General features: G+C 44.3%; 1 protein-coding gene across 1 annotated transcript in view; it reads left to right on the top strand.

Annotated features, from left to right (window-relative positions):
- BMERB1 (bMERB domain containing 1) overlaps positions 1-25708 on the top strand; it is a 158013-nt gene that overhangs the window by 66623 nt on the left and 65682 nt on the right. Inside the window, exon 2 of the mRNA XM_037815273.1 lies at positions 24452-24575. Coding sequence (XP_037671201.1) covers positions 24452-24575 — 124 coding nt within the window. The remainder of the gene's footprint in view (positions 1-24451; positions 24576-25708) is intronic.

Here is a 25708-nt window from a genome sequence, read left to right as displayed (position 1 = left end):
GATTGTTCTGCCCTCAATTGGACCACGTTTGAGGATTCTTTTGATTGTAGATCATCAGAACCCATTCTGTGTGGCCAAAGAGGGATATAGCTTAAAGATTCTGGGGTTGTCACAAGATCCAGGGATAGGGGTTTCCCTGGAATTCAGGAAGGAACCAGAGCAGATCCCCTCTGCCACCTCCATCTCTTGTCCATGTTTTTCTCTCCATGTCTCCTTCATTCTTCTCTTTCACAGAAGAATGTCTTTCTCCATTTTTTCAGAACTTGTGGCAAACAGTGACCAGCTTTATATTTTAAGACAACGGTTAGATTGAGGCTGGAAACTTAATCTCAGTAACAAACCCTAAGGGAAGGAGCCTATTGGTCCAGCTTGTTTACATCTGGTTCAATCAAATGTGGTCAAGGGGGTGGGAGTTATGTTGTGTGAACATGACCATGTGGATGGTTCAGAGAAAAGACATTTCTCAGAAAAGGTGACATTCTAAAAGGTAAACAAAACAAAAGAAATAAAAAATGACAATAATAAACTATATGTCGTACCATGCTACTAGTTAAATCCAAACCGTAGTGAAATCTTTCAAATTACAGTGAGATGATCCACCCCGTAGCATAGTCCAATTTCTGGGGACAGACTCCAGGAGTTTAAATCTGGGCCTTCAGTATTTTCTGGCTGGGTGACCTTAGGAAAATTACTTAAGCTCTCTGTGCCTTAGTTTTCTCATCTACAAAATAGGTATAACAATAATTTTACCTAATAGGGTTGTTGGGATCCAGTTGTGTTAAATTAAGTAAAATGTTTAGAACTCTGTCTGGCATGTAGTAAAGGTTTACTAAATCATAGCTATAATTATTATCACTGCAAAGTTTATGTCAGTTATGGCTTAGATTATTTCTCACAAAACACAAAAAAATAGAAGATACTTGAAAGAGAAGTTCCATGATTATGGGAAAATATGATTAAATAGCCATTACTAAAATTGAATATATCATTGCTGTTGCCAGTGGGGTTATTATTTGGAATCTAGATGGTACTTTTGGTGTGTAACCTTAAAAGCTCAAATAGAGGTTTCTTCCAAAGAGCCTTTTATAAATAATTAGCAGTTCTGCCCATTTTATCTGGGAAAAAAAGACAATCATTTTACTAAATCTATCAGCATAATAAGTTTGGAATTTAAAGCCTTTAATTCTCTAGTTTATAAAAGACAATTTACAGAATCTTTTTCTCTAGATGTCTTTAAAAATAGAATAGAGCATCCAAATTTTGAAGAACAAATGCAAGGCATGAAGACACAGCTAATACAGCTAAGTACCTTGGTTCGATTGTTGAACAGTGGATTTTTGCAGTTATTTAGAATCTCAGAACTCTGGATACCTTTATTTTTGCTTCAGATGGCTTTTCATCAGATTTAATATCTAGTTTTCTAGATATTCTGTGATTATGGGAGGTAATGTGGACTGAGCTTCCATGTAAAAATTTCCATCTTCTTCTATGTTGTGCTATCCTGGAATCAGAAAAGCAGCAAATAATGGAAAAACACTATGGTTTCAATGAAATACCTAAGCATATCAATGAATTGTCCATGAAAATTGATGTGGAAGATGTACTATGCAAGGTAGAAGCAATTTCTCTACAGATAGTAGAATGCAAGGAATTGCCACAAGCAGTTTGTGAGATCCTGGGGCCTCAGGAAAGTGAAGTTACAACACCAGATTCAGACACCGGTGAAGATGCAAATGTTGACATGACTAGTTATCTTACCTCTGTATTTCAGAGTAACTCCTTTGTACATACTGCCACTGGAGCCAGAGATGTCAACCCCACACAGATATCAGTGTCCCCAAATGTCACCAGGCTAACACCTGCATGATCATTCTTCTTGCTTAATTTTTGAAGTGGCACTTTGCTGCAACTCTTTGTCAAGCACTTGAAAGGCAGAAGTTTAAACTCTTGGTATTGATCACGCTTTGAGGTTTATTAAAAGAAAGTGTACTGTGATGTTCTCCCATTAAAGCTTTACAAAGATTTAAACTAATTATTTTTGTAGTTACTTCTACCAAATAGCCTTTTCTTTTCAATAACATTCCTTAGTATTTTTATAGGCAAATGCATTTTATTTTCTTACTGATAAACTAGAATTGGATAATATTACAACTGGATGACTTGGAAGTTATTCATTTTGAAAAACATTCACTTTGTTTACTCTGTTTAGTGGGTTTTGGATTTGATTAAATTAAACATTGAACCTTTGTTTAGCTTTTTAAACTGAGAAGTAGACTGTTACCCTGTGCCGAAATAAAAAAGAATTTGTTTTTTTTTTTAAAAAAAAAGTCACAGGATCCTTTAGGACAGGGGTTTGCAAACTTTTTTTCTTAAAGGGCCAGATAGTAAATACTTTTATCTTGTGGGCCATCTGGTCTCTGTCCCAGCCACTCAACTCTGTGAAAGCAGCCAGAGACATGATATTCACAAATGTGAATGACTGTGTTCCAATAAAGTTTTCTTTATAGGCATTAAAATTTGAACTTCTTGTAATTGTCATGTATTGTGAGATATCTCTATTTTTTTTTTTTTAAATGTCACAACCATTTAAGAATGTGAAAACCATTGTGCACTCACAGGCTGTACCAAAACAAGAGTTGGGCAGGACTCGGCCCTCGGGCCACAGTTTGCGGCCCCTGCTATAGGAGACAGTTATGTTGGTGCTTTGGGGGCAGGGAAGGAAAAAGATGCTTGCCTGTGTCTCTTTGGACCTTATTTTCCCAAAGGGGTTTTCACCTCCTGCTGCTCTTCCTTGCTTGTTTCACTTAGAAGATGTAGAGAGTATCTGTGCTATGCTCTAGGATGTAAGCAATGGAAAAGATAGCCTAAACTGCTTAAGTAAAACGGAAATGCACTGGTTTTTGTTACTCTAGGGTTTCAGAGAAACTCACCTGTTCTCTCAGTTTCCTGTGGCTGCTGTAACAAGCTGGGTGGCTTAAAACAACAGAAATGTATTGTCTCAGCTCTGGAGGCTAGAAATACAGAAACCAGGTGTCCTCAGGGTCACTCATGCTTCCTTTGAAGAGTTCTATGCCCCTTCCAGCTTCCGATGGTGGCTTGCCAGCAATCCATGGAGTTCTCTGATTTAGTCATCACATGGTATTCTCCCCTGCGTCTCTCACTGTCTGTGTCCAAATTTCCTCTTCCTAAAAGGACTTCAGTCATATTGGATTACTGATCCACCCTCCTACACTGTGACCTCATTTTAACTTGACTAATTCCATCCACTGTGATCCTATTTCCAAGGAAGCTCACATTTTGAGGTAGGGGATAAGGACATCAACATTATCTCTCTGGGGGGGACACCTATTTCTCTCCATCTCTTAGCTCTTCTCCCCTCTATGAAGCTTTTGTTCTCAGGATCCATGTGATGGCAGGAAATTGGGGACAGTTTCTCTTCCCCCCAAGAGTTCAAATGAAATTTTCAAATCTGTTTCCTGTATTGGGCCACACGCCCATTGCCAAGGCAGCCCCAGTGTCCCGGTGAAGGTTTAGGCCATGCATGGGTGGGGGCAGAGCCGCTAATCTGTGATCTGGGAAATAGGGGTCATATTACCAAAGAAAGGTGAATGAGTACTGGGAGGCAAAATCAACAAGTGTCCACTCTGCACTGGGACATCACACTGACATTTGGACAATATGTACCCTGAACACAATGTGCTGGGGAATTGACAAGAGCAGGAAATGGCCATTTCTACCTCCTCTTCGCAGAGGAATTGGCAAAATTCCTGTTGCAGGTTCCAGTGTCTCTGGGAGCAGACCTTCTGAATTTGGCAAACCCAGAAAAATAAAGCTTTATTTTTCATTTTCTGTGCAATCAGGTGGTCCAAATTGCAGTAATCTGTTGACTGAAATCTTGTTTCGGGGACACTGGCTTGAGTAGCTAACAGCCTGAGATGGCTACTGGCCCCTCTCAGAAAAAGCAGACAGAACTGAACATTCTAGCTCAAAAGGGTTCAAAATGGCTCTTCTCTGAGGTGGGCTCTCCATGATTTGTATTGGTGTTTTCCAGATTTGGGGGTATTGATGACAGTTTACTCGGCTCCCTCCATGCCATCAAACTATTATTTCAATGCCTAACCTTTCCACCATCCCCCAAACATAATTTATCACCTCAATTTATCCCCTAGTATACTCCATCCCAAACCTGTTTTTCTTTCACTCAGTGATCCATTCCAGATCTAATAAATTTTCCCTCCACTCTTGCCAACAAAGCAGAAACAGAGTGATTAATGCCACTGAATTGTACACTTAAAAATGATTAAAATTACAAATTTTATGTTATATATGTTACCACAATAAATTTTTTTAAGGGATGCTGAAGAAAATAAAAATCAGTGCCTATGAAAAATTTCCCAACCAGTTGGACCTTCGTCCAGCTTTTGCACCCGTTTTTTCTGTTTTGTTTTGTTTGTTTTTACTTACTGACATCTTCAGCTTTTGATGCCAGATTGATTTTTGGACTTGAAAGCTCATATTTGGCATTTCTGCCAGCCTTGCTGGGGAGCTGACCCTTGCCACACCTCCAGTTCTAGTTGGGGCACACAAGAAGTTCTGGACTTTTGCACCACTGTGATCCTCTTTGTCTTCTATGTGGAAATATTTTTTTTCTAGTTATAAAAGTAATCCCATACTCCCCTTCAAGGGCATGAAGCCTGACTCCCCACCTCTTAAGTGTCGGCTGTGTTTAGTGACATCCTATGCTCAGTATGGAAAGCAGGGGAAGGAGTAATTTACAGTGGAGAAACCCGATGAATGCGACCTCAGCCAGGTGATCAAGGTCAACATCACCAGTGACAAGTCAACCCGAGAGCCAGAACCCTAGATAGGAATTGATGGGGCAGGTACTTTACCTCCAGGGTCACTCTCCCCAAACCCATAATTCTGGTCTAATCATGAGAAAAAACACCAGACGAATTCCAGTTGAGGGACATTCTACAAAAGACCTGACCAGCACTCCTCAAAGCCGTCAAGGTCATTGGAAACAAGGAAAGTCTGAGAAACTGTCAGAGCCGAGAGGAGCCTAAGGGGACATGAGGACTCAGTGTAACTAAACGTGGTGTCCTGGATGGGATCCTGGCACAGAAAGGGGAAATTAGGTTGAAAGGAAAGAAATCTGAATAAGGTATGGCTTTCAGTTAATTTTAAAAATCCTTTTTGTTTTATTTCCATTCCCTATGGCTTTTGCCTTTGTAATCGGTCTCGCTGGTTAGGGCCTCGTCTTCTCTGTTGCCATATTTTGCTTTCTTCCCTTTTCTGCCATAACTCGAGTCTCCCTCTGACTTCATGGATGGATGAAGTCCACACGGATGAACACTCAACCCACATGCACTTGCACACAGACCATGTGTGGTTTTCCTTGGCCAGTTTCCCCTGATCCTCAAGCAGCCCATGTCACACCCAGACTGCCCCTATTCAAATGAGGCCTTACCCTTGCCATTCCCCAGTCTCGAACTTTCTGAATGAAAATAACATTCCCCATGCAGTTTATCTTCTCAGTCAAACTTCCAGCCTATAAGGAATTAAATGAGCCACATGATATCCTGGCTAAGCAATTTTTCAAACTGAAATATGACTTTAGACAGCCCCAATTTATTTTCCTCTGGATTCCAATAATTTAAGCCCACCAAGCGTGGTTTAAAGCAGCACCGTCTGGTTCTCTCTACCCATTCTTGCATGACCCGGGCCCTTTGCTTACTTCTGAATTGGTTTGTAAACTGAAAGTGTAATGGGGTCTTAGTAAAAATGCATGAATCATACCTCAGGAGAGATTTATAATTGTCTGCATTCATGAATTCATTCTGAGACTGGAGAGCTGGAGGATAGTTAAAGAATGAACCTTGAGTGAGGCATGCAACTAGGCGAATGAACCTCAAGGACATTAGGTTGAGTGACATAAGCCAGAAACGAAAGGACAAATATTGTAAGGCCTCACTAATATAAACTAACTATAATGAGCAAATGCTGAGAATTGAATTTGAGAGCAGAAGTTATCAGGGGATAGAACACAGGCAGAGACTGGGCAGTTGACAATGCAGGAGTACTAAGAATGTTCAATACGGCTTATTGTAAATATTCTGAGACTGTAAGATCTTACAGTAGTCACATCTATTCCTGACTGAGTTTTAATTGTTATGTAAGAGATGTCTATTTGGTACAAAATTTATAGTCTCTGCAGTACACTATCTAATTTAACCTGTATGGTCAGTTTATTTAAACAACGTAATTACATGGGTCCTAGAATAGGCAATGAGATCTTGTTATTCTGTACAGGTTAATGTAATACCCCGATAAATCCCAGAGTGTTTTGGGCAGAAAATAAAAAAGGATCTGCAAATGGGGAAAAATGTGAAACTATTATACTTCCCCACCCGGGGAATTCCTGATTTTCTCACAGGCATTAGGGACTCCCAATTTAATAGGTCATGCTCTTGATCTTGGGGCTTGCCCTTATGAAGTTTACTCCTGCAAAGGAGAAGCTAAGCTTATTTGTAATTATGCCTGAGCGCCATCTCCAGAGAACCTCTTTGGTTGCTCAGATGTGGTCTCCCTCAGCCAACTCTGCAAATAAACTCACTACCCTCCCACTACATGGGACATGACTCCCAGGGATGAGCCTGGCCCTGGCATCATGGGATTGAGAATGCCATCTTGACCAAGAAGCGGAAAAGAAATGAAACAAAATAAAATTTCAGTTGCTAAAAGATTTCACATTGAATCAAGAGGTCATTCTGGAGGTTTTTTGTTTTTCAGGTTTTTTAAACAGTTCCACAATTTTAGTTATTTCCTTATTGTGAAATATAACATATATACAGAAAAGTGATAACTTTCAAAGTACAATTTAACAAGTAGTTATAGAGCAAATTTCAAAGGATGTGCTGGGTTACAGTTCCACCATTTCGGTTATTTCCTTCTAGCTGTTCTAATACCTTATAGACTAATATATATGTATTTATATAAATATTCAGTATTTGTAATCCTTTGTTAAATCCTATCTTGTCTGTTGCTACTCCTTCTCTCTTGTTTGATCACTGTCTCAATCTTCAGGGATATCTGGGCAGTGACCACCCTGACTTGTTCATATTGAAAAGGGGTGTTACCATCATGGGGAAGGGGGATGCATCTGGTTGATATTCTTGAAGAGACTGTTTCCTCTGGGTTTGGGGGCTTATCTGACACAGGAACATTCTGGAGGATTCAAGTTTCTGAGAAATAAACTTAGTGAATGAAACTTTTATAGAGTCTCAGGTAAGGACCTAGGTATTTCGGGATTAATTTGGGGTTGGCATATTGTAGCCATTTGGAATTTCTAGCTGAAGCTTGTGTAAGATTAACCTCCAAGATAGTCTCTCAACTCTATTTGAAATCTCTTAGTCACTGAAACCTTGTTTTGTTACCTTTCTTTTCCCCCTTTTGGTCAAGAAAGTACTCTCAATCCCTTGATGCCCAGGCCAGGCTCATTCCTGAGAGTCATGTCCCATGTAGTGGGGAGGGTAATGAATTTATTTGCAGAGTTGGGCTTAGAGAGAGAAAGGCCACATCTGAGCCACAGAAGCGGTTCTCTGGAAGTGACTCTTAGGCATAATTATAGGAACCTCCCCTTAACAGCCTTAAGTTTCAGAAGAGCAAGCCTCAAGATCAAGGGCCTGACTTATTAAATAGGGGGTTCCTAATTTCACATATATATTCTGTCTGGAGGTTATTCTTAGGCATTATACAGATTTAGTTCTAGTGTGTTAGAATAGCTAGGAGGAAATACCTGAATCTGTTGAAATGTAATCCAGTAGACTTGATTCTCAATGGTGATTGTATAACCATATAGCTTTTATTGTGTGACTGTGTGATTGTGAAAACCTTGTAATCGACACTCCCTTTATCCAGTGTATGGGCAGATGAGTAATAAAATAAAGACAAAAGCATATAAATAATAGGGGGATACAGGGTAGAGGATGTTTTGGGTGTTCTTTTTTCTTGTTATTTTTTTCTTTATTTTTGGAGTAATGAAAATATTCTAAAATTGATTGTAGCGATGAATGCACGTCTATATGATGATAGTATGTGCCATTGATTGTATACTTTGGATGGATTATATTGTGTGTGAATATATCTCAATAAAATTACATTAATAAAGAGTGAACCTTGAATAATAGGGCAAACCTGCAGAAGCGCTGAAAAACATTAGATGTTTATGCAGTTTTAATTGGGCAATTTCTTATTGTTTTTGAAGGGCCATCAATTTCCACAGTTTCAATTTTACAGCCCTACAATTTCCTTTTGAATTAGGAAGTATATTTTATTCCTTTTATGAGACTCTCAAGGGCCTTAGAAACCAACCTGAGCCCTTCAGCTTGAGTTGGGAGAAATCTGACAGGATGGTTTAGTGACTAAGGGAAGGTCACTTGGGATGTTGACAAAAGGACACTGAGTAATTTAAAATGACATTACAGATTGTTAAACTGTTAAACAGATGACACAGAACTCATGTGTCATCTCCCTCAGAGCCCCCCCCTGGAGGTGACACACACATTACTAAAATGAAAACCTTTCTGAAATCCTCCTTGGGAGATGTGACCCCATTCTGTGGCACATTTTTGCAAGCATCCTCGGTGATGATAAATCTTTACTCTGGAGAGGGAGTTTGCTTTGGGAAACTACCAAAAGTCATTCGGAGCTAAGGTGTGCAGATAACGTGGGTGATCAAATCATGAGAATATAAAAAAAGGTGTATATAAATGTATGAAACCACTTTCCTTGAATGGCTCATAAACTGATATGAAAGCAATTATCAAAGACTACCTCTCTTTGTCCCAGACGTCTTACGAGAGTCGGAGAAACATTTTAAAAGGCATTGGCTTTATTAGAAGCATAGACCATTCTAAGATGATTCTTGCAGGAAATATTCTAGAATACTTGTTAAGAAATTTGTTTTTCCTTCCCTTAATATTGCTCGTCACCCCACCCCACCTCCCAGGTCTGGAGCTGGTTTTGTGGGTAATGCAGGCAGCACCCATGGCTTTTACTGCTTTTCATCCTCTTAAGAAGGTGTAGAATGGGACAGTGTGTGAGGTGGGATTGTCCCGCTGAAAGGAGTTCTGGGTAGGGAGGCCAAGGTGGAGCCCAGGAGGAGCTGCCCTGTTCTGCGCTCTCCACTCCCAGCTCCAGCTGCAGTGATCATCTGAGGTTGGCTGTTTCGTCTTTTGATGATGATGGAGATGACAGTATGTGACACAGCCTGAGTCCTCCCTTGGCCCTTATGATGTGGCTTATACCAGCCACTGGGTTAAGTGTTTCTCCCTCAACCCTCCCCCCAGGCAGTGAGCAGCCGCTATTATTATGCCTGCTTTACAGATGATGGGCAGTGGATGGAGACGCTGCATAATCCACTTAGCAGCTGTGCATCTGGTTGTTATTGAATGGACAAATATTGCACGCTGAGTATTATTACACCTATTTTACAAGTGAGGAAGTGGAAGCTCGGAGAATTGAAATAGCTTGTCCAGGGTGCACGGCTGGTAAGGGGCTGAGCCGATGTTGAACCTCGAGGGGCGCAGCCCAATCCACCATGGTGGTGTGGCTGTGGCTGCTGGCGCTGAGCTGGGCTGGGCAGGTGACGTCCAGTCTCACGAATGGGGGTCCCACCACCTTCCCTGCAGCTCTCCCTACAAACCACATTTCTACCCTCCGAGATGTTAATGCCCCATCCTGAACTTCTCCACTGTAGGATTATTTGTTCTCCTCTATCATGTAGACTGTGGTAGACGGAATAACAGCTCCCCGAGAATGCCCATCCCCTAATCCCTAGAATTTGCAAGTCTGTTATCTTACATGGTAAACAGGAGTTAAGTCTGAATTTAGAATCAAGTGTACAGACTTTGAGATGAGAAGTTATTTTGGATTATCCAGGTGGGTCAATCTAATCTCCTGAGTCCTTAAAATCAGGGAACCTTTCCCAGCTGGGTCAGAGAGAGATGATGACAGAACAAGGGCCAGAGAGAGGCATCGTGAGGACTCTCCCTGTCGCTGCTGGCTGTGAAGGAGGAAGGGCCACAAGCCAAGGAATGTTGGTGACCCCTTGCTGCTAGAAAAGGCAAGGAAATGGATTCTCTCCTAGAGATTTTAGCCCAGTATGACCACTGTCAGACCTTCAGAACTTTAAGAGGATAAAATCATGTTGTAATTCACTAAGTTTGTGGTCATTTGTTATAGCAGCAAATAGAAAATGACTATACAGACTGATTTTTCTTTTTCATTTTTACCTTTTGCCTTTGTTTTAGCTGGGGAGACAGTTTAAGCATGATGTCAACATGAAGAGTGATTATCTGCAGAGAGGAAAGGCCCCCAGTGGCTGAACCTGTGCCCCCCATCTACTACCATAGTTCTCAGCTGGCATTGGAGCTGAGCGGTTCATGCTCCTGCACACTCTTTTGCTCTTCCCCCATCTTCTGGAGTATTGGATGCACCTTCCTTTCCAAACCAGTGCTTCTCAGACCTTAATGCAAATGACAACTAGTTAATGTTTGTTGAGCACCCTCTACATGGATCTCCTTGTTTAATCTTCCTTCCAACCCTTTAAGATGGATGCTATCATTTCCCTCCCATTTCCTAGGTAAGGAAACTGAGGCATAGGGAGGTTATTTAAGAATACAGGTAATTAAGTGCAGATTGCTGGGACCCCTCCTGAGAATTTCTGCTTTGGTAGAGCCAGGAGAAGCCCAGGGAGATGGATTTTTGTTCGTGCCGGGTGAGTCTATCACCTGTGCTCCCAGGAACACTACAGAGAAACACTGGATCTAAACCAGAGGTTCTCAATCGGGGGTGATTGTGCCCCCCAGGAAACATGCGGCCATGTCTGGAGACATTTTGGATTGTCACAAGTGGGGGGTATTGTTATACTGACATTGTGTGGGTAGAGGCAGGGATGCTTGTAAACATCTTGCAAGGTGCAGGACAGACCCCAAGACAAAGAATGATCGGCCGGAAATGTCAACAGTGACATGACTGAGAAACTCACACCCGAGCAAAATGCCTGGAGGCTGCTGAGCAGAGGGGAGGGAAAGCTCCTGCTTTAGCTTTGGGTCCTGAGCTTTCAGCATAAGCCTTCAGATGTTCTCATGACTGACTTTCACACAACGAACCGGGGGTTGTTTCTCTTGTGAAAGGAACCATTGTCTTAAGTTTGGGGTGCTCCCAGGAGCTCCTCCATATTGGCTACTCCATCCTCTCCTCAGCTCCCCAGTTTCACCGTCCTCACCCTCATCTTTGTTTCCTCTTTCACTGAAAAAGTCGAAGTCACCAAATTCCCTCCTCTTCCCTCTTTATCACCTCTTGTGTCTGTATCTCTTAGGCCTGGGATGTCTGGAAGGTCACGCAGAAATTCTTACAATTTACCAATTCTCCATTCCCAGAAAGCTTGTTGGGGTGAGGACAAGTGTCCCCCAGAGTCCCCTGGGGTTGGGCATCAGGGGATCCTCCTCTCTAAGGCCTCTGTTTTTCTTCTCCCTCACCTTTCTGTCCACCCCCACCCTCCCCCAGGGTCCCGGCTCCATTCTGTAGGGATGGTATTGGTTTTTGAGGTTCTGGACATTTCTTCCAGCTCACCGTTCAGATTATTCAGAGCTGAGCATCTCAGTGATGAACTTTTCTCTTGCCTGTGCTGACCGACTCTGCAGCGTTAGACTATGGGCTCTGTCTCTATTTGGCCAAGATTTTTCCCCCACTCCCCACAAGGGGTGTGGGTGGAGAGCGAGAAAACAAAGGGATGAAGGCAAAAGAAAATCCCATTTTACCCCTTATCTCTTGGTCTATATGCAGTTTGCTCATGCTCTCCAGCCTTCGAGGCAGAGGCACCCCCTTTCTCTGAGCTATCCTGGGTTCATACTCCCACCTCCCTGACTCCCAAGGGAACTCACTCCCTGGGAGAGCTGACAGCAGACACTCACTCTGCAGGGGATCCTCAGTCACAACCGAGCCGGGATTGTTAGGATTTTCAGGGCAGTCCACAGTGGTGCCAGCCACCCCCACCAGCTCCTTCAAAGGGTTTGCTCACAGGCCCTGCAGATGGAGAGGGTCCTGTGTGACCCTGCCCCTCCATCCCAGCTGGCCGAACCTGCTGAGCCCATGGCCAAGGCTGGGCCCATCCACACACTGCCCATCAGAAGGCCCTTCATGTGTGGGGCTCGTAGCTGAAACAGAAGGGTCCTGAAATAGAGAAAACCCTCTGCCAGGCAGAGACTCTGAGGAAGGGGAAGGTATCCAGGAGAGAAGAGGGAGCAGAATGGAAGTGGAGGAGCAGAGAGTTCCATAAGAACAAGGCCTCAACCAACCTTACCGGCTGTAGGGGTTAGGATCGAGTTCAGCTCCTAGTCACAGAAACCTGCCTGCAGTGGCTTAAAAAAATTAGAGACTTGTTTTTCTCTCACATTAAAAAAAAAAAGAAAAAAAAGAAAAAAAATCCAGGGCTGGTATGTTGGCTTCACAGGCTCCAGGGACCCAGCTCCTTCTATCTTTTACCTTCATCATCTTTAGCAACACTCCCTGGTCCAAAACGAGCTAGTCTTAGGTCTGAGGGCTAGACTGCAGGATTAAGGAAGAAGAGAAAGCAGTGTTGTCCTAGCAGATGTTTTAGGACTTGGCTCTGGAGGGATGGGGAAAGGCCCTCGTCTGCAGTGTTGGCCAACTGTAAATACACATGGTGTGAATAGTCTCACCAGGACTGATTTCAAGCTACTAACATGGTGCCATTGAATGGGGAGTTGGGAAGAGATGCCCAGGAGCCACGATTACATAGTATTTCCATGCAGATACAATAGATGTAAATAAAGTCAAGAGCAGAGATTGCAATTGGACAGTGATGAGTTTTGAGCATTTCTTCCCTATGCTTTCAATATGATGTATTTATTCATAAGTGTATATAATTTAATTTTTAGTAATGGCTGTGTTTGGCGTCTGGCTTGCAGAATTCCTGAATACTTAACAGTCAGCTCTCCCGAGCCAGTGCAAGCTGGCTGCAGCACTCGACTGGAGGAAAGGCAAAGGGCTCTTCCAGAAGACACATCCAGTGAGTTCTACAGTATTTACACCTCATGCACCATGCCTGTCTACACGGAGGTTGGGAAATGTGGTTTTTTTGGCAGGGCCCATTGCTCAGAATTTGATTGCTAAGGAAGAAGGGGTGTTTGGATATTGGGTTGGCAACTAGCAATCTTTGCCACATTAACCTTTCCCTTTATCCCCTTTGCCCCAACCACTTTCATTTTGGATAGGAGCATGTCTTAGTTTACCAGGGCCGCTATGACAAATACCACAGACTGGTTGGTTTAAGCAACAAGGATTGTCTCAAACTTCTGGAGACTAGAAGTTCACTCTACTTCCATTGCATGGCCATCTGCCTCCTTCTGCCTCCACTTCTCCTACTCTCGTGTCCAAAGTTCCCTTGCTTCTCGGGACTTCTGTCAAATGGATTAAGGCCTACCCTGATTCATCTTGGCTCATCTTCACTGGATCTTTCTTCAAAGATCCTACCTACAAATGAGTTCCCTCCCACAGGACCAGGGTCCTGGGCACCCGTGACCTGTCATTTCCCAGTGTGGAAGCCACTGGCCACTTGTGACTCCCGAGCACTTTTGAAATGTTCCTAGCTTGAATTGGGATGCCCTGTAATTGTTAAATACACACTGGATTTCAAAGACTTAATAAGGAAACAAAAAAGGATATATGGCAACTCAATAATAATATTGATTACATATTGGAATGATATGTTTTGGATCTGCAGTTATCCCTTCCACATCGTAACTTTCTCCATCGCAGTTTCACTGTATCGTGGATCGGCATAGAAATTAAATGGGAATTTTAGGGGAGTTTTGCAGAAACCGCAGACAACATGCAAAGGCCAGCAGATGACACAGAAAAAGTAATGGGAGAGGCAGCATCTGCCGGTCAAGAGGCAGCTAGGGAATTTCCTGAAATCCTGAAGAAACTGAAGAGAAAGGCTACAGACCAGAATAGACATTCAAGGCTATTGAAACTGCCCTGTATTGGAAAAAAGTGTCTCAGAGGACATACATCAGCCAAGAAGAGAAGCAAGTCCCAGATTTTAAAGCTGCAAGAGATAGGGTAACCCTGCTGTTTTGAGCCCATGTCGTAGGGTTCATAATAAAGACAACCCTGGTACACAAAGCTGCTAACACTCGAGCTTTGAAAGGAAAGGACAAGTACTAGCTGTTTCATTTATTAAAAAATGTTATATTTATTTTGTATTTTTAAAATTTCTTTTTCATATAGTATTTTTACTTAACATTGACCTACATATAGCCATGACCAAATACTGAACCCAAATTTTACAATAAGGTACTGTAAACACCCCATAAAAGAAAAAGAAAAAATTCAGACTTCTTCTCTGGTATGAAGGGAAGGCCAAAAAATTTTACCTGGATTTTCCAGATTGCAGGGGCACCACATTCCTAACCCCTGCAATGTGGAAGGGATAACTGTAGAAAGAAGCAGCACCAGGATTTAAACCCAAGCCTGCTTCCAGTGCTTCATTCTTAACCCCACTGTTGATTATACATGCTCTCCAACTAGCTTGGTGACCTTGGAGAAGTCAGGTGTGGCTGAGAAAATAGACATTCCAAGAAACAAAAAAAATTTGCTTAAAGTCATGCAGACACACAGAGAATAATAACCAAAGCCCGTGTTTCAAGGAAAGTCAAGTTTCCTCACCTGCAAAATCTTCCTTGCGGGGTGCTTGTGAATATAAAGAGATGTTACGTAAAGGAAGGTACTGGGCAGTAGAAGGTATGTGTCACGGCCCAAGAGGGTTTTGTAGCCAAAGGACTAAAGAAAGGACCAGACAGATTCTGAGACATGAGCTTTTATTATGGGCTTACCAACAGAGTGGGAAGTCAAGTGACATTGCCCTGAAATCAGGAGCTTCTCTGAATGGATTCAGGAGCTGCTCTTTGTGGTGGCGAGTTCAGTACACAACGTGGAAATAGTCTGCACTTTGGGGGCTGAATAAGCTGTTTATAAGGGTTATAAGGGTTAAGGGTATGAGAGCATAAGGCGGGGAGCGGGGGTTGTGCAGTGTCTCAGGGAGGAGGTAGTTTCGGGTACAGATTACATTTAGCACCTGATATTACAAGGAGAATAGGTCAAACCGTAACTATCCTAGGTCAAGCAGATGGCTGTGTGCAGTCTTCAAGTCACTTGGGGGCCCGGGGCTCCCACAGTCTGTTCATTCTCCAGACCTTGTATCCTCCTCTTTGAGAAGGCTAGGGGAATAGAGCAGGCAGGAGGCTATGAATTAAAAGCAGTTACTTCATCTTCCTGGGAAATGATGACTCATTAAAAGCAACCGGCTGTTTCCCATCACATTCACAGTATAGCAAGAAGGTGAGAAGCTTGGTGCCTCCCGTAATGGGATGTTTGGGGGAACGAAATAAGCTTATTCCTACATGAATGATTGATGGCGATAAGCTGGGGTTTCACCAGGAGCCTTTGAAATGCATCAGGATACCTGCTTTCCAGTAGTGGGGCTCAGATGACATACTCCCTGGCAGTTAAGATTCTTTGTTGGGCCAGTACCAGGAGGAACTTCCAGTGGATACTCAGTGTGTGTGTGGGGGGGTCCTCTGGAGTCCCCCTTCAGAGCCCAGCAGGCATGGACCTGTTGGAGCTGGAGGGACAGGGCGTGGCCTAAAGGACCGGAAGTCTCTCACTCCCCAAGTCTGATGAATCGGATTTTGTGTCCTCCTCAGAGTTTGTCTGGCTTCTTCCAGGATAGGAAATGGGATGGTAACAATGACACCAGTGGCCGCTGTTGATCACGTCCAGGCAACCAAACACTTGATACTTTACCTCCACAGCAGAAACTTTATGAGGAAAGGGTTATTATCCCCATTTTACAGAAGAGGAAACTGAGGCTTGGTAAGATGAAATATCTTGCTTGGGTCACACAAATTTTAATGGTAGAGCCAGGATCTGAACCAGAGTCCGTCTAAATCTACCCTCAGGGGTAAGCTGCTGGTGAGCCGATGACTACCGCAGAGCACGGAAAACATATTTCTCCCCAACAACGTAAGCTCCTCGCTAGATTGTCAATGCTTCAAGGACAAGGGTTTTTGTCTGTTTTATTCACTGCTCTATCCTCATTGCTTAAACCAGCATCGGGCACAAAGCAGGTTCTTGATACATATTTATTAAATGAATAATAATAGTGACTATTACAGAATTTTCTGTATGTATAGCACTTATTACATAAATTACCTGAGACGGGTATGATTGTGCCCAAGTTGCAAATGAAGAAACTGAGGCCCAGCATCATCAAGTGATGGGACCAAGGCTGAGGATGAGAGACAGGCTCTGAGACCCAAAAATCATGCCCAAAACTACTCCCTTCGCTTTCCTCTTCCAGGGCAGATCTAATTCTCATGGTACCTGCACACACCAGATCTTTTCTTGCCCTTCCCTGCCCTTCCCTGCCCTTCCCTGCCCTTCTCATTTGTTTTGAATAGAAAATACCTGCCCATGGTAAAATTACAGCCTGGTTTTGATAAGAATATAAGATGCTAATGAAGGTAGGGACAGGGTGGGGGTATACGGGTTCTCTCTGAACTGTCTTTGCACCTTTCCTGTAAATCTGAAATCATTCCAAAATAAAAAGTGTATTAAAAAATTCAAACCATACAAAAGGACATATTAGGTAGCAAGTGATTCTCCGTCCACACTGAACTCCCTCCACCCCAGTTGCTCCCTTCCGCCCCCACAAAGACAACCCCTGTGGCCCTTCTCTTGTGTATCCTTCCAAGAATATTCTAAACACACTGAACACCTGGTAAATATTGCTGGGACTGAAAGGAATAGGTCCATGTCCATTTAATTGTCTATTATATGATCGAGGTTGAAATAATTACTCAAAACAGCTCATTCATTTTGGGGTAAAAAGATTTGATGCATCATAAAGAATTTTCCTTCAGGCTTGAATTCCCGAGAATTCAAGAGTTTGCCCCCCACCCCCGCCCCACTATTTCTCTAGGCACTCTCAGAACCACAGAGTGTCAGGTCCTTCCATAAGCTATCCCATGTGGATGCGAGGCTGAACCTAATGCCCTCCAAGACCCTTCCAACCCCAAGCGTGGGATTCCAGCTTCCCCAGGAGGGGGGCGGGTCCCATCCGTGGTACTGAGCTGCTTCTGGGTGGTGCACAAATGTAGCATCAAACAACATTGAATTACCTACCAGGGAAGTTCTTCTCTCTCTACCTCCCCCACTCCTCCTGCCATCAGCCTTTCAGATTACCTTAAGAAGAAAACATCAGCTTGGTACTGGTTTGTCCCTGACACCTCTCTAATACTTGCTAATTCTTACCCTTGTTAACAGGGAGAAATCAGGTTTTAGTTTGAGCTTGGAGCAGGTGACAGTATTTAGCATTGCTTTGTGTATATTGTGTTTATTTTATGGTTACTTTATAATTATGCCAAGGGGTAGCAACTTTTCATTTATGGATGTCATATAACATTTCCTTTTTTGAAGAGTTTATTTGAGTAAAAAAAAATAAGTCAATGTAAAGAAATAGTGAGGAAATGATGGTATAAACCACACTTGGCTGTGGCAAATGCTATGCAATGATTGGCCATTGAACACTCTTCTGGAGAGCTTTGACCTCGCTTTGACCTGATGCTTTCTCATCAGACAGTCCTGGGTTTGAGCCCCAGCTCTGCCACTCCCTGGTTGAGTGACTTTAGTCCATCCCTCATGACCTCTGTGAGCCTCATTTTATTAATTTGTAAGAGGGGGTGATAATACTAGCACCTCCTTCCCAGTGAGTTAGGAGAAGTGACGGGTTATTGCGTGGTGTGTGGCTCACAATAAATTCTCAGTGTGAGTCCTAGGGTGTCTGCCAGGTGCATAAAGTTACAAAGCAGAAGCTAAAGCAGGGACTGGCCAGGGCACCCTGGGCTTAAATTCCTACCGTAACCGATGGTTGGAAAAGACAGACTGTGAAAGACTTCTCTTCGGTCCCTAGCTGTTTTAGGCTCCTAGTCCATATTTAAATCAGAAGTTTCTAGGCGATTGCCAGCCCTCATTGCCATCACCGCCACCACCCCTGTCCCTGGCTAGCTTTAAAATTTCTAGATAAACGATTAAAGCTGCTGGCACATCCCCGTCATGCCCCTAGTGCTCAGCTCTTGCTTGCTGACGTGGCTGCCCGTGAGGCATGCAGCTCCTGATGTGACATTTGGGGATAAAAAGATGGATTTAGCTGCCTCTTCCCCCAGAAGTGACTCAGCTCTTGGAAGCTCAGTGACAGCAATGGCAGTTGGAGCCTGGGGTCTCCGGCCTCCACAAAGCACCAGAACTCGGCCTGGAAATCTGCAGTGGAGACTGACTTCTCTCCCTGGTATGAAACTGTGCTGTGATTTTTCTTCCTCATGGAAAGATTCATTGGCAGTGGTTGGCAGCTTGTCTTCTAGCTGAAAAAATGTTGTCGAGAAGGTTTCAGACTGAGCAGAAATCGACCATGAGTAATTTTCCTTCATTCACATCTTGTACCAGCGTTTCTTGGTTGTGGTCGGAAGGCCTCCTGCATGGAGAGCCCTGGACGGGATCCCCAGCCTGGGCCTGTCCAATCTTAACCCCTGAAATTAGGGATTAGCTCTCTAACAAGCTCCCCAGATATTCCCCATGCCCACACAAACTTTGAGAATAGCTACTCTATGTGCCTGATGCCATACAATATACTTATTTTCTCTCATATGATGCTAACGATGGTGTTTCTTTTTATGATTGATGACAACAAGGATTACGGAGAAAGAATCTGGTTTTAAATCTTGGCCCCACCTCTTACTCCTTTCTCTGAACTTCGATTTCCTCCTCAGTTTAGTGGGGAGGATAACAGGACTTACCTCCCAAGGCCGTTTTGAGACTTGCATAAGGTAATGCACAGATCTTGGCACATGATAAATGTTCAATAAACGTGAGCATTATTGTTGTGGGTTGTCTTAGTTTCCTGGGGCTGCTGTAACAAAGGACCACAAACTGGGTGACTTAAAACATCAGAAACTTACTGTCTCCCAGTTCTGGGGGCCAGAAGTTCAAAATCAAGGTGTTGGCAAGGCCGTGCTTCCAGTCTGTTCCTTGCCGCTCTCCTGGCTCCTGGCAGCAGCCAGCAATCCTTGGCATGTGGCAGCATCACTCCAGTCCCTGCCTCTGACCTCACATGGCCATCTCCTGTCTCTTTTTCTCTCTGTCTGTCTCTTCTCCTCTTCCTATAAGGGCAAATTGAATTAGGGACCCACCCTACTCCAGTTTGACCTCCTCTTAACTAATTTCATCAATAAGGACCCTATTTCCAAATATGGTCACATTTTGAGATACTAAGGATTAGGACTTCAACAGATCTTTTTATTTTTTTTTTTTTGGAATTATAGTAAATGCCACCTAGGGCAAGGATTGGCAAACTTCTTCTGTAAAGGACCAGATATTAAGTGTTTAAAGCTTTGCAGATCATACGGTCTCTATCGCCATCCGTCAAGCGTGAGAGCAGCCATCGACAACATGCAAACACATGGGTGTAGCTGCGTTCCAATACCACTTGACTTACAAAATCAGGCAGGGGTGGATTTGACCTGCCACTCTAGTTAGCCAATCCCTGGCCTCGGGCGTGGTGAAGGTTAAATGAGATAAGGCTTAGAATGAACAAAGCACAATGGCTGACCCAGAGTCTTCACTCCAAGAAAGAATCCTTACCATTTCATCTGTGATCTGAGGTCTAGACTATGTTCCATTCACAAGCAAGACTTTTCAGCAGAGAGCTCAGTCCCATTTCCTGCCCCGATTCAAAGTTAAATATTCATCTCAACATCTGGAACCTGGCAGTGCCTCCACCTCCATCCTTTCCTGAGGATGGAGGTAAAAATGCCAATTTGTGGGGTATGATTAACCCACTTTGTCCCATGCCTTGCCCCAGGGCGTGTTGCCATTCTCAGCATCTGTCCCGTGGAAATCAGGCCACCCTTTCTAAACCATGATGTGAAAATGAGGATGGGATACCTAGGGTGGTTAACTACTCACTTTCATATCCACAAATGCATTTAACCCTCTCTGGGAGGCTGTTTAATGTGGCCAAGATGTGGTTAAAAGTTCTAGAGAGAGAGAGACTGGTTTTGAATTCTGTCTCTGCAATGTGTGATCTTGGGCAAGTCACTTCCCCTCTCTAAGCCTCAGATTGTCATCTATAAAATGGGCACTAAATGAGATACTATATCATGCCACCAGTGCAACGCATGATAGCCACTGACTCCCTTTTGCAAAGGAGGAAAGTGATCCTAAGAAGAAAAGAGTGTCATTTGAGGTCATACAGCTGGTTGCCATTATCTCCAACTCTGGGCCCAGCTAAATTCCACCAGGGCCCACTAACACCCCCCTCCCACCCACTCAGGCACTTCCTGTGACCCCTGCTGCTTCAGGTGTGCAGTGAATAAAGCTCTCAGAGAGAAGCATTGCAAGCCTGTGGCCCATTCAGCACTGTAGTGGGATGATAGTGCCCCCCCAAATTCATGTCCACTCAGAACCTCAGAATGTGACCTTGTTTGGAAATAGGGTCTTTGTCAATGTAATTAAGGAAAGGATCGAGATGAGATCACTCTGGATTAGGGTGGGCCCCGAACTAACGAGAGTGTCCTTAGAAGACACAGAAAAATGCACACAGACATGCAGAGGAAGATGGCCATGTGCAGACGGAGGCAGAGCTTAGAGTGATATGCCCACAAGCCAAGGAACTCCAGGAGCCTCCAGGAGCTGGGAAGAAGCCAGGAAAGACTCTGCCCTTGAGCGTTCAGAGGGAGGGAGTGTGGCCCTGCTGACATCTTGATTTCGGACCTCTGCCTACAGAAATTCCTGTTCTTCTAAGCCACCCAGTTTGTGGTACTTTGTTACACAGCCCTAGGAAACTAACACAGTCACCTGGGTTCCAAGATGAATGAATGTGGGGTGTCGGACTTAGGCACGTGGACAAGGGGTGGCTGGAATGAGGCAAACAGCATGAGTTTTGGAGGCAGACATGAGATTGCCAGCTCTGAGCCTTTGTTTTCTTATTTGTAAAAACAAGAAATTACCAACCCTGCTGCTTGTGGTGAGGATTAAAGAGATTGCAGGGGAGAGCTGGCCCCATAGCAAGAACAAGGGTGATCATGACCACATATTGAACATGAGGTAGCTAGAATAATCTAATCCTCACAGCAGCCCTCTTATTACAGAGAAGAAACTAAGGCACTGAGAGGTTAATGAACTAACTCTCCAAGGCCACGCAGCTTGTGGAGTGCAGGGCTGGGGTTTCATCCTACGTCATCTGATTCCAGAACATGCTCCCCCTGTCCCCCCTGCAACCGCCCCAGGCCACCGCAACCCTATACTGCCCTGTGCCTAGAGCTAGCTCTCCTGGTTGGAGGTTGGCACACTGTGGTGTTCAATTAATACTAATGTCAATATCCTGTCCCTCTCTCCTTTCCTCCTTCCTAGAGCTGGACCTCCTTGCTCCAATCTCAGCGCCCATCTTGGCATGGTGTTAGGGTCAAAAGGACCCCAAAGTGTTGCCAGGGATCTTGAAGCATAACCTGATGGTGCCAAGGGGATCTTTCCCAGGACATTGCCCAGAATGTCCCTCCCTCTTCCCATGTCCCATCCTGAGATAGCTCCTCTGATGCTCCCTCCCTTCTCTGGTGTCCCCCCTTTGCACCCTAATCCCGCACCAGCTCAGCCCACAGCAGGACCCTCTTCAGGATCCACCCTCCCTAGAAGGCAGGGAACAGGCAATTGTGAATATTTCCAATTCAACGTTTTTACCACTTCACCCACCTCCCCCCTCCTGCTTCCCACAACCCATTTATACAGTTGTTCACCCCCCCCACCCTCCCCGACTCAACACCAGATTCTGCACTATGTTGTGAAACCTTGTTGCTCTCTGAAGATGTAAAGAGAAGCAGACATTGCTCTGAGCAGCTGAATCAAGGGTGGGGGTGTTGGTGGGGGGCGGAATCCCCCATGGCCTGGACTGTCCGCCAAAATTTCTCCCCCCAGCTAATTGCTTGGCTTTTTCCACTGCCTTTGTAATTGTTTATCTGCTTATCTATTGCAAATTATCTCAGAGCTAGTTGAGGGAGGCCGGTGTGAGGATCAGCTACAGGTAATTAATTGCCTTCCTCCTGATTTCGAAACTAATTAGGAGTTTTGACTGGTGGTGTCATTTTGGCATGTGGAACATGTTGGGGGTGGGTGTTTGAAGGGTATGACAACCTACCAAAAATCTGACATCCAGGGAAGAACTCGGGGTAGAATACTCCCACGGAGGGACAGAGCAGGGCGCACAGGTTGCTGGGAATGGGCACTACTGAGGGACCCAAGCAGACAGACAGTTACCTTCAGGGGAGGCTGCAGGAACAGCTTCCCAGCCACCGGGCAGGTGTGTGGGGCAGGGCTCCAGGTTGTCGGAAGGAGACAGCCAGGTGGAAAGAGGGCAGCTTTCCAAATCGTGGACTTGGGCAAAAGGGAAGTGAAAAATGCAGGTTAGCAGAACTGAGGCACCAGGCAGGGACTTGGCCTTGGGGAGAGTGTGGAAGGAGTTAGCAGATGTAGGCGTTTGATATTGGTGTCAGAGTGAAAGAAGAATGCCCCTAAACGCCCCCCCCCACCCCGATCTGTAAAAGGCCTTAGAATATTGCATCCTTTTCACCTCAGCCATTTACTCTGGAAATGTAACCTAAAGGGGCCTCTTAAATATGCACGAGGGTTTTGCTTTGAGAATGCTTATTCTGGGGTGTTGAGAAGGGCACAAAGTGGGAAACAACCTTAAACCTCTGGGGGTTGGAAAAGCAATTCATGAAACAGCCAAACAGAACGCTGGAAAGCCCTGAAAACTGCTGCTGTGGGATAACGTCCAAGGACTGCAGAAGTCCTCCCCACGTGTTCCAGTTTGCTAATGCTGCCATTATGCAAAACACCAGAAATGGATAGGCTTTTATAAAGGGGGTTTATTTGGTTAACAGTTATAGTCTTAAGGCCACAAAGTGTCATCAGCAATTGGGTACCTTCACTGGAGGATGGCCACTGGTGTCCGGAAAACCTGTTAGCTGGGAAGGCACGTGGCTGGGGACTGCTCCAGGGTTCTGGTTTCAAAATGGCTTTCTGCCAGGACGTTCCTCTCTAGGCTACAGCAGGGAGCTCCTTCTGCCTAAGCTTCTTATATAGGACTCCAGTGATTTAGTTAAGAGCCTCCTTGAATGTATGGGGTCCATATTTCCATGGAAATTATCCAATCAGATGTTTCACTCACAGTTGATTGAATCACATCTCCATGGAAACACTCAAAGGATTCCAACCTAATCAACACTAATACATCTGCCCCCACAAGATTGCATCAAAGAGCATGGCATTTTGGGGGACCTAATGCATCCAAATTGGCACACTGTGTGTTAAGTAAAAGGGCAGATTATAAAATAGTGCGACCCTAACTTTATATTACAAAAATAAGATCTGTGTGATCGTCTGTATATGTGTGTATACACATACATATATTAACAGAGATTAATATTTTAAACTATTAACTTTTTCCTAATAGACATATATAGGTGTGTAATTCTCTCTCTATGTATATGGTGATATGGTAATATACACACACACACACATTGGAAGAATGTACACCAAAATGTTAAGGGTATTATATATAGTAGAGGGTGTATACATATTTACATATATATACACACACACACACACACACCTATATTTTTATTTGTAGTGTCTCTCAATAGAGATATCTGTAGTATATATATATGTGTGTGTGTGTGTCTCTATATAATTAGATCCACCCGAATCCAGTGTGACCCCATCTTAACTTGATCACATCTGCAAAGACCCTATTTCCACATAAGGTGACATTTACAGGTACCGGGGTTAGGACTTGAAAGTATCTTTTCAGAGGACACAATTCAACCCGTAACAAATAATATTATGAAACTTCCTTCTGCCTGGAGATGACACTGGTCTTGGAGGCTGGGACAGGGTGAAGCGGCCACAGTCGAGGGAAGCAGAAGCTCAGAAGCTGGGCACTGGTGAGCACTGACAATGCTACGCCTTCAACAGGTTTTTGTGAGCTCATCTGAGCCTCTGCTTGCCATTGCAACAGGGTTTCCATGGAAAACCTGCTTTCCCATTTCCAAAGGGCCCACTCACAAGCACACACTGGCAGCCCAGGCCCAGGTTTGCGTGCCCTCGGTGGGGGGTGGGGTGGGGGTGACGGTCACTAGGATGATGATGGGGTCCGTCCCTCGGGAATTCTTGAAACTGGTGTGTGCCAGGCTGGCTCCTTGCCCTGGCTGTGGCCGTGTGGTCTTGACCCCTGCATTTTGTGTCTCCCGTGCAGGTCAACTGGACATCATCTCCATGGCAGAGACAACCATGATGCCAGAGGAGATTGAGCTGGAGATGGCGAAAATTCAGCGTCTGCGGGAGGTCTTGGTCCGGCGGGAGTCTGAGCTCAGGTTTATGTGAGTGTTGGTGCTGCAGAAAAGTGGCACAGGAAAGGAAGAGGTGGGGAGGAGGGAGGGCGCCTCTGGGTGCTGGGCACCGGGATAAACGCATGATGTACACTGTGTTTTCTCATTTGATGCTCACAACCTCCTAGAGAAGTGGGTGACCTCATCTCCTGTTTTAAATGGGCACTGAAGCTGTGATTGAATTCAGGCCAGTCTGACTCCAAAGCCCAAGCTTTTCCCTTGTTACTCTTAGAAAGAGGCAGAAGGGGAAAGAGGCAAAGAGAGATGGGGATCCAGAGATGGTACCCCATGCTAGATACACCACCCTCTTGACTCAGAGAGGCCTGGGATCTAAATAGCTGAGCGACCTTGGGCAGGTTACTTAGCCTCTCTGAGCTTCAGTTTCCTCATCTGTTGACTAGGGGAAAATAACACTACCCATCTATTGGGATCATCAGCAACCCCAGCATCACATAACTCAGAAGTTCATTATCTACAGAGCACAGCATTCCTGAGGAATTACAGGTAGTTTTTCAAGATAAATTGCAGTTTTAAAAATTGGGCTATAGCAGACAAGGATAAGAGTTTAAAAACAAAGACAGAGGCTTAAAAGGTGAGCTGGCTGGAAATGCCCTGCACTGCCTGTCAGCTCCCAACCCAACCTCCACTGGAGCAACGTCACGCCTTCCAGGCAAATGCTAAGCACCTTTTGCCCATTTCACCTACTTGTCACAACACTGAGGCTGGTTTTATGGTTACCCTGTTTTGCAGATGAAGAGACCGAGGTTCAGAGAAGCTAAACAATGTGCCTAGGGCTTCCCAGCTAATGATCAATAGGCAAGTTAGAATTCGGACCTGGATCTTCCAGCTCTCGAAACATAGGTTCCTACTTTTACATGTAGGACTTTCTCTCTCACCCCATAAAATGGACAATGATATTAACAGCTCCCATTTATTAAGCTCTTCACATATGCCAGAGCCTGTGCTAAATGCTGCATGATCTCTTCTCACGGGAGCCCTCAGAGGAAGGTTCTAGAACACCTCCATTTACTGGATAAGAAATATCTTCCCTCTTGTTTGGGAATAACCTAAACCAATACACGAGAATTCAGGAACAAACCTTCACTCGCCTTGTTTAAAAAGGA

This window comes from Choloepus didactylus, chromosome 21 (genome assembly GCF_015220235.1).
Source record: "Choloepus didactylus isolate mChoDid1 chromosome 21, mChoDid1.pri, whole genome shotgun sequence".
Classification (NCBI taxonomy): domain Eukaryota; kingdom Metazoa; phylum Chordata; class Mammalia; order Pilosa; family Megalonychidae; genus Choloepus; species Choloepus didactylus.
The sequence above is the reverse complement of the archived record's forward strand: the minus strand, read 5'-3'. Positions and strand labels throughout refer to the sequence as shown.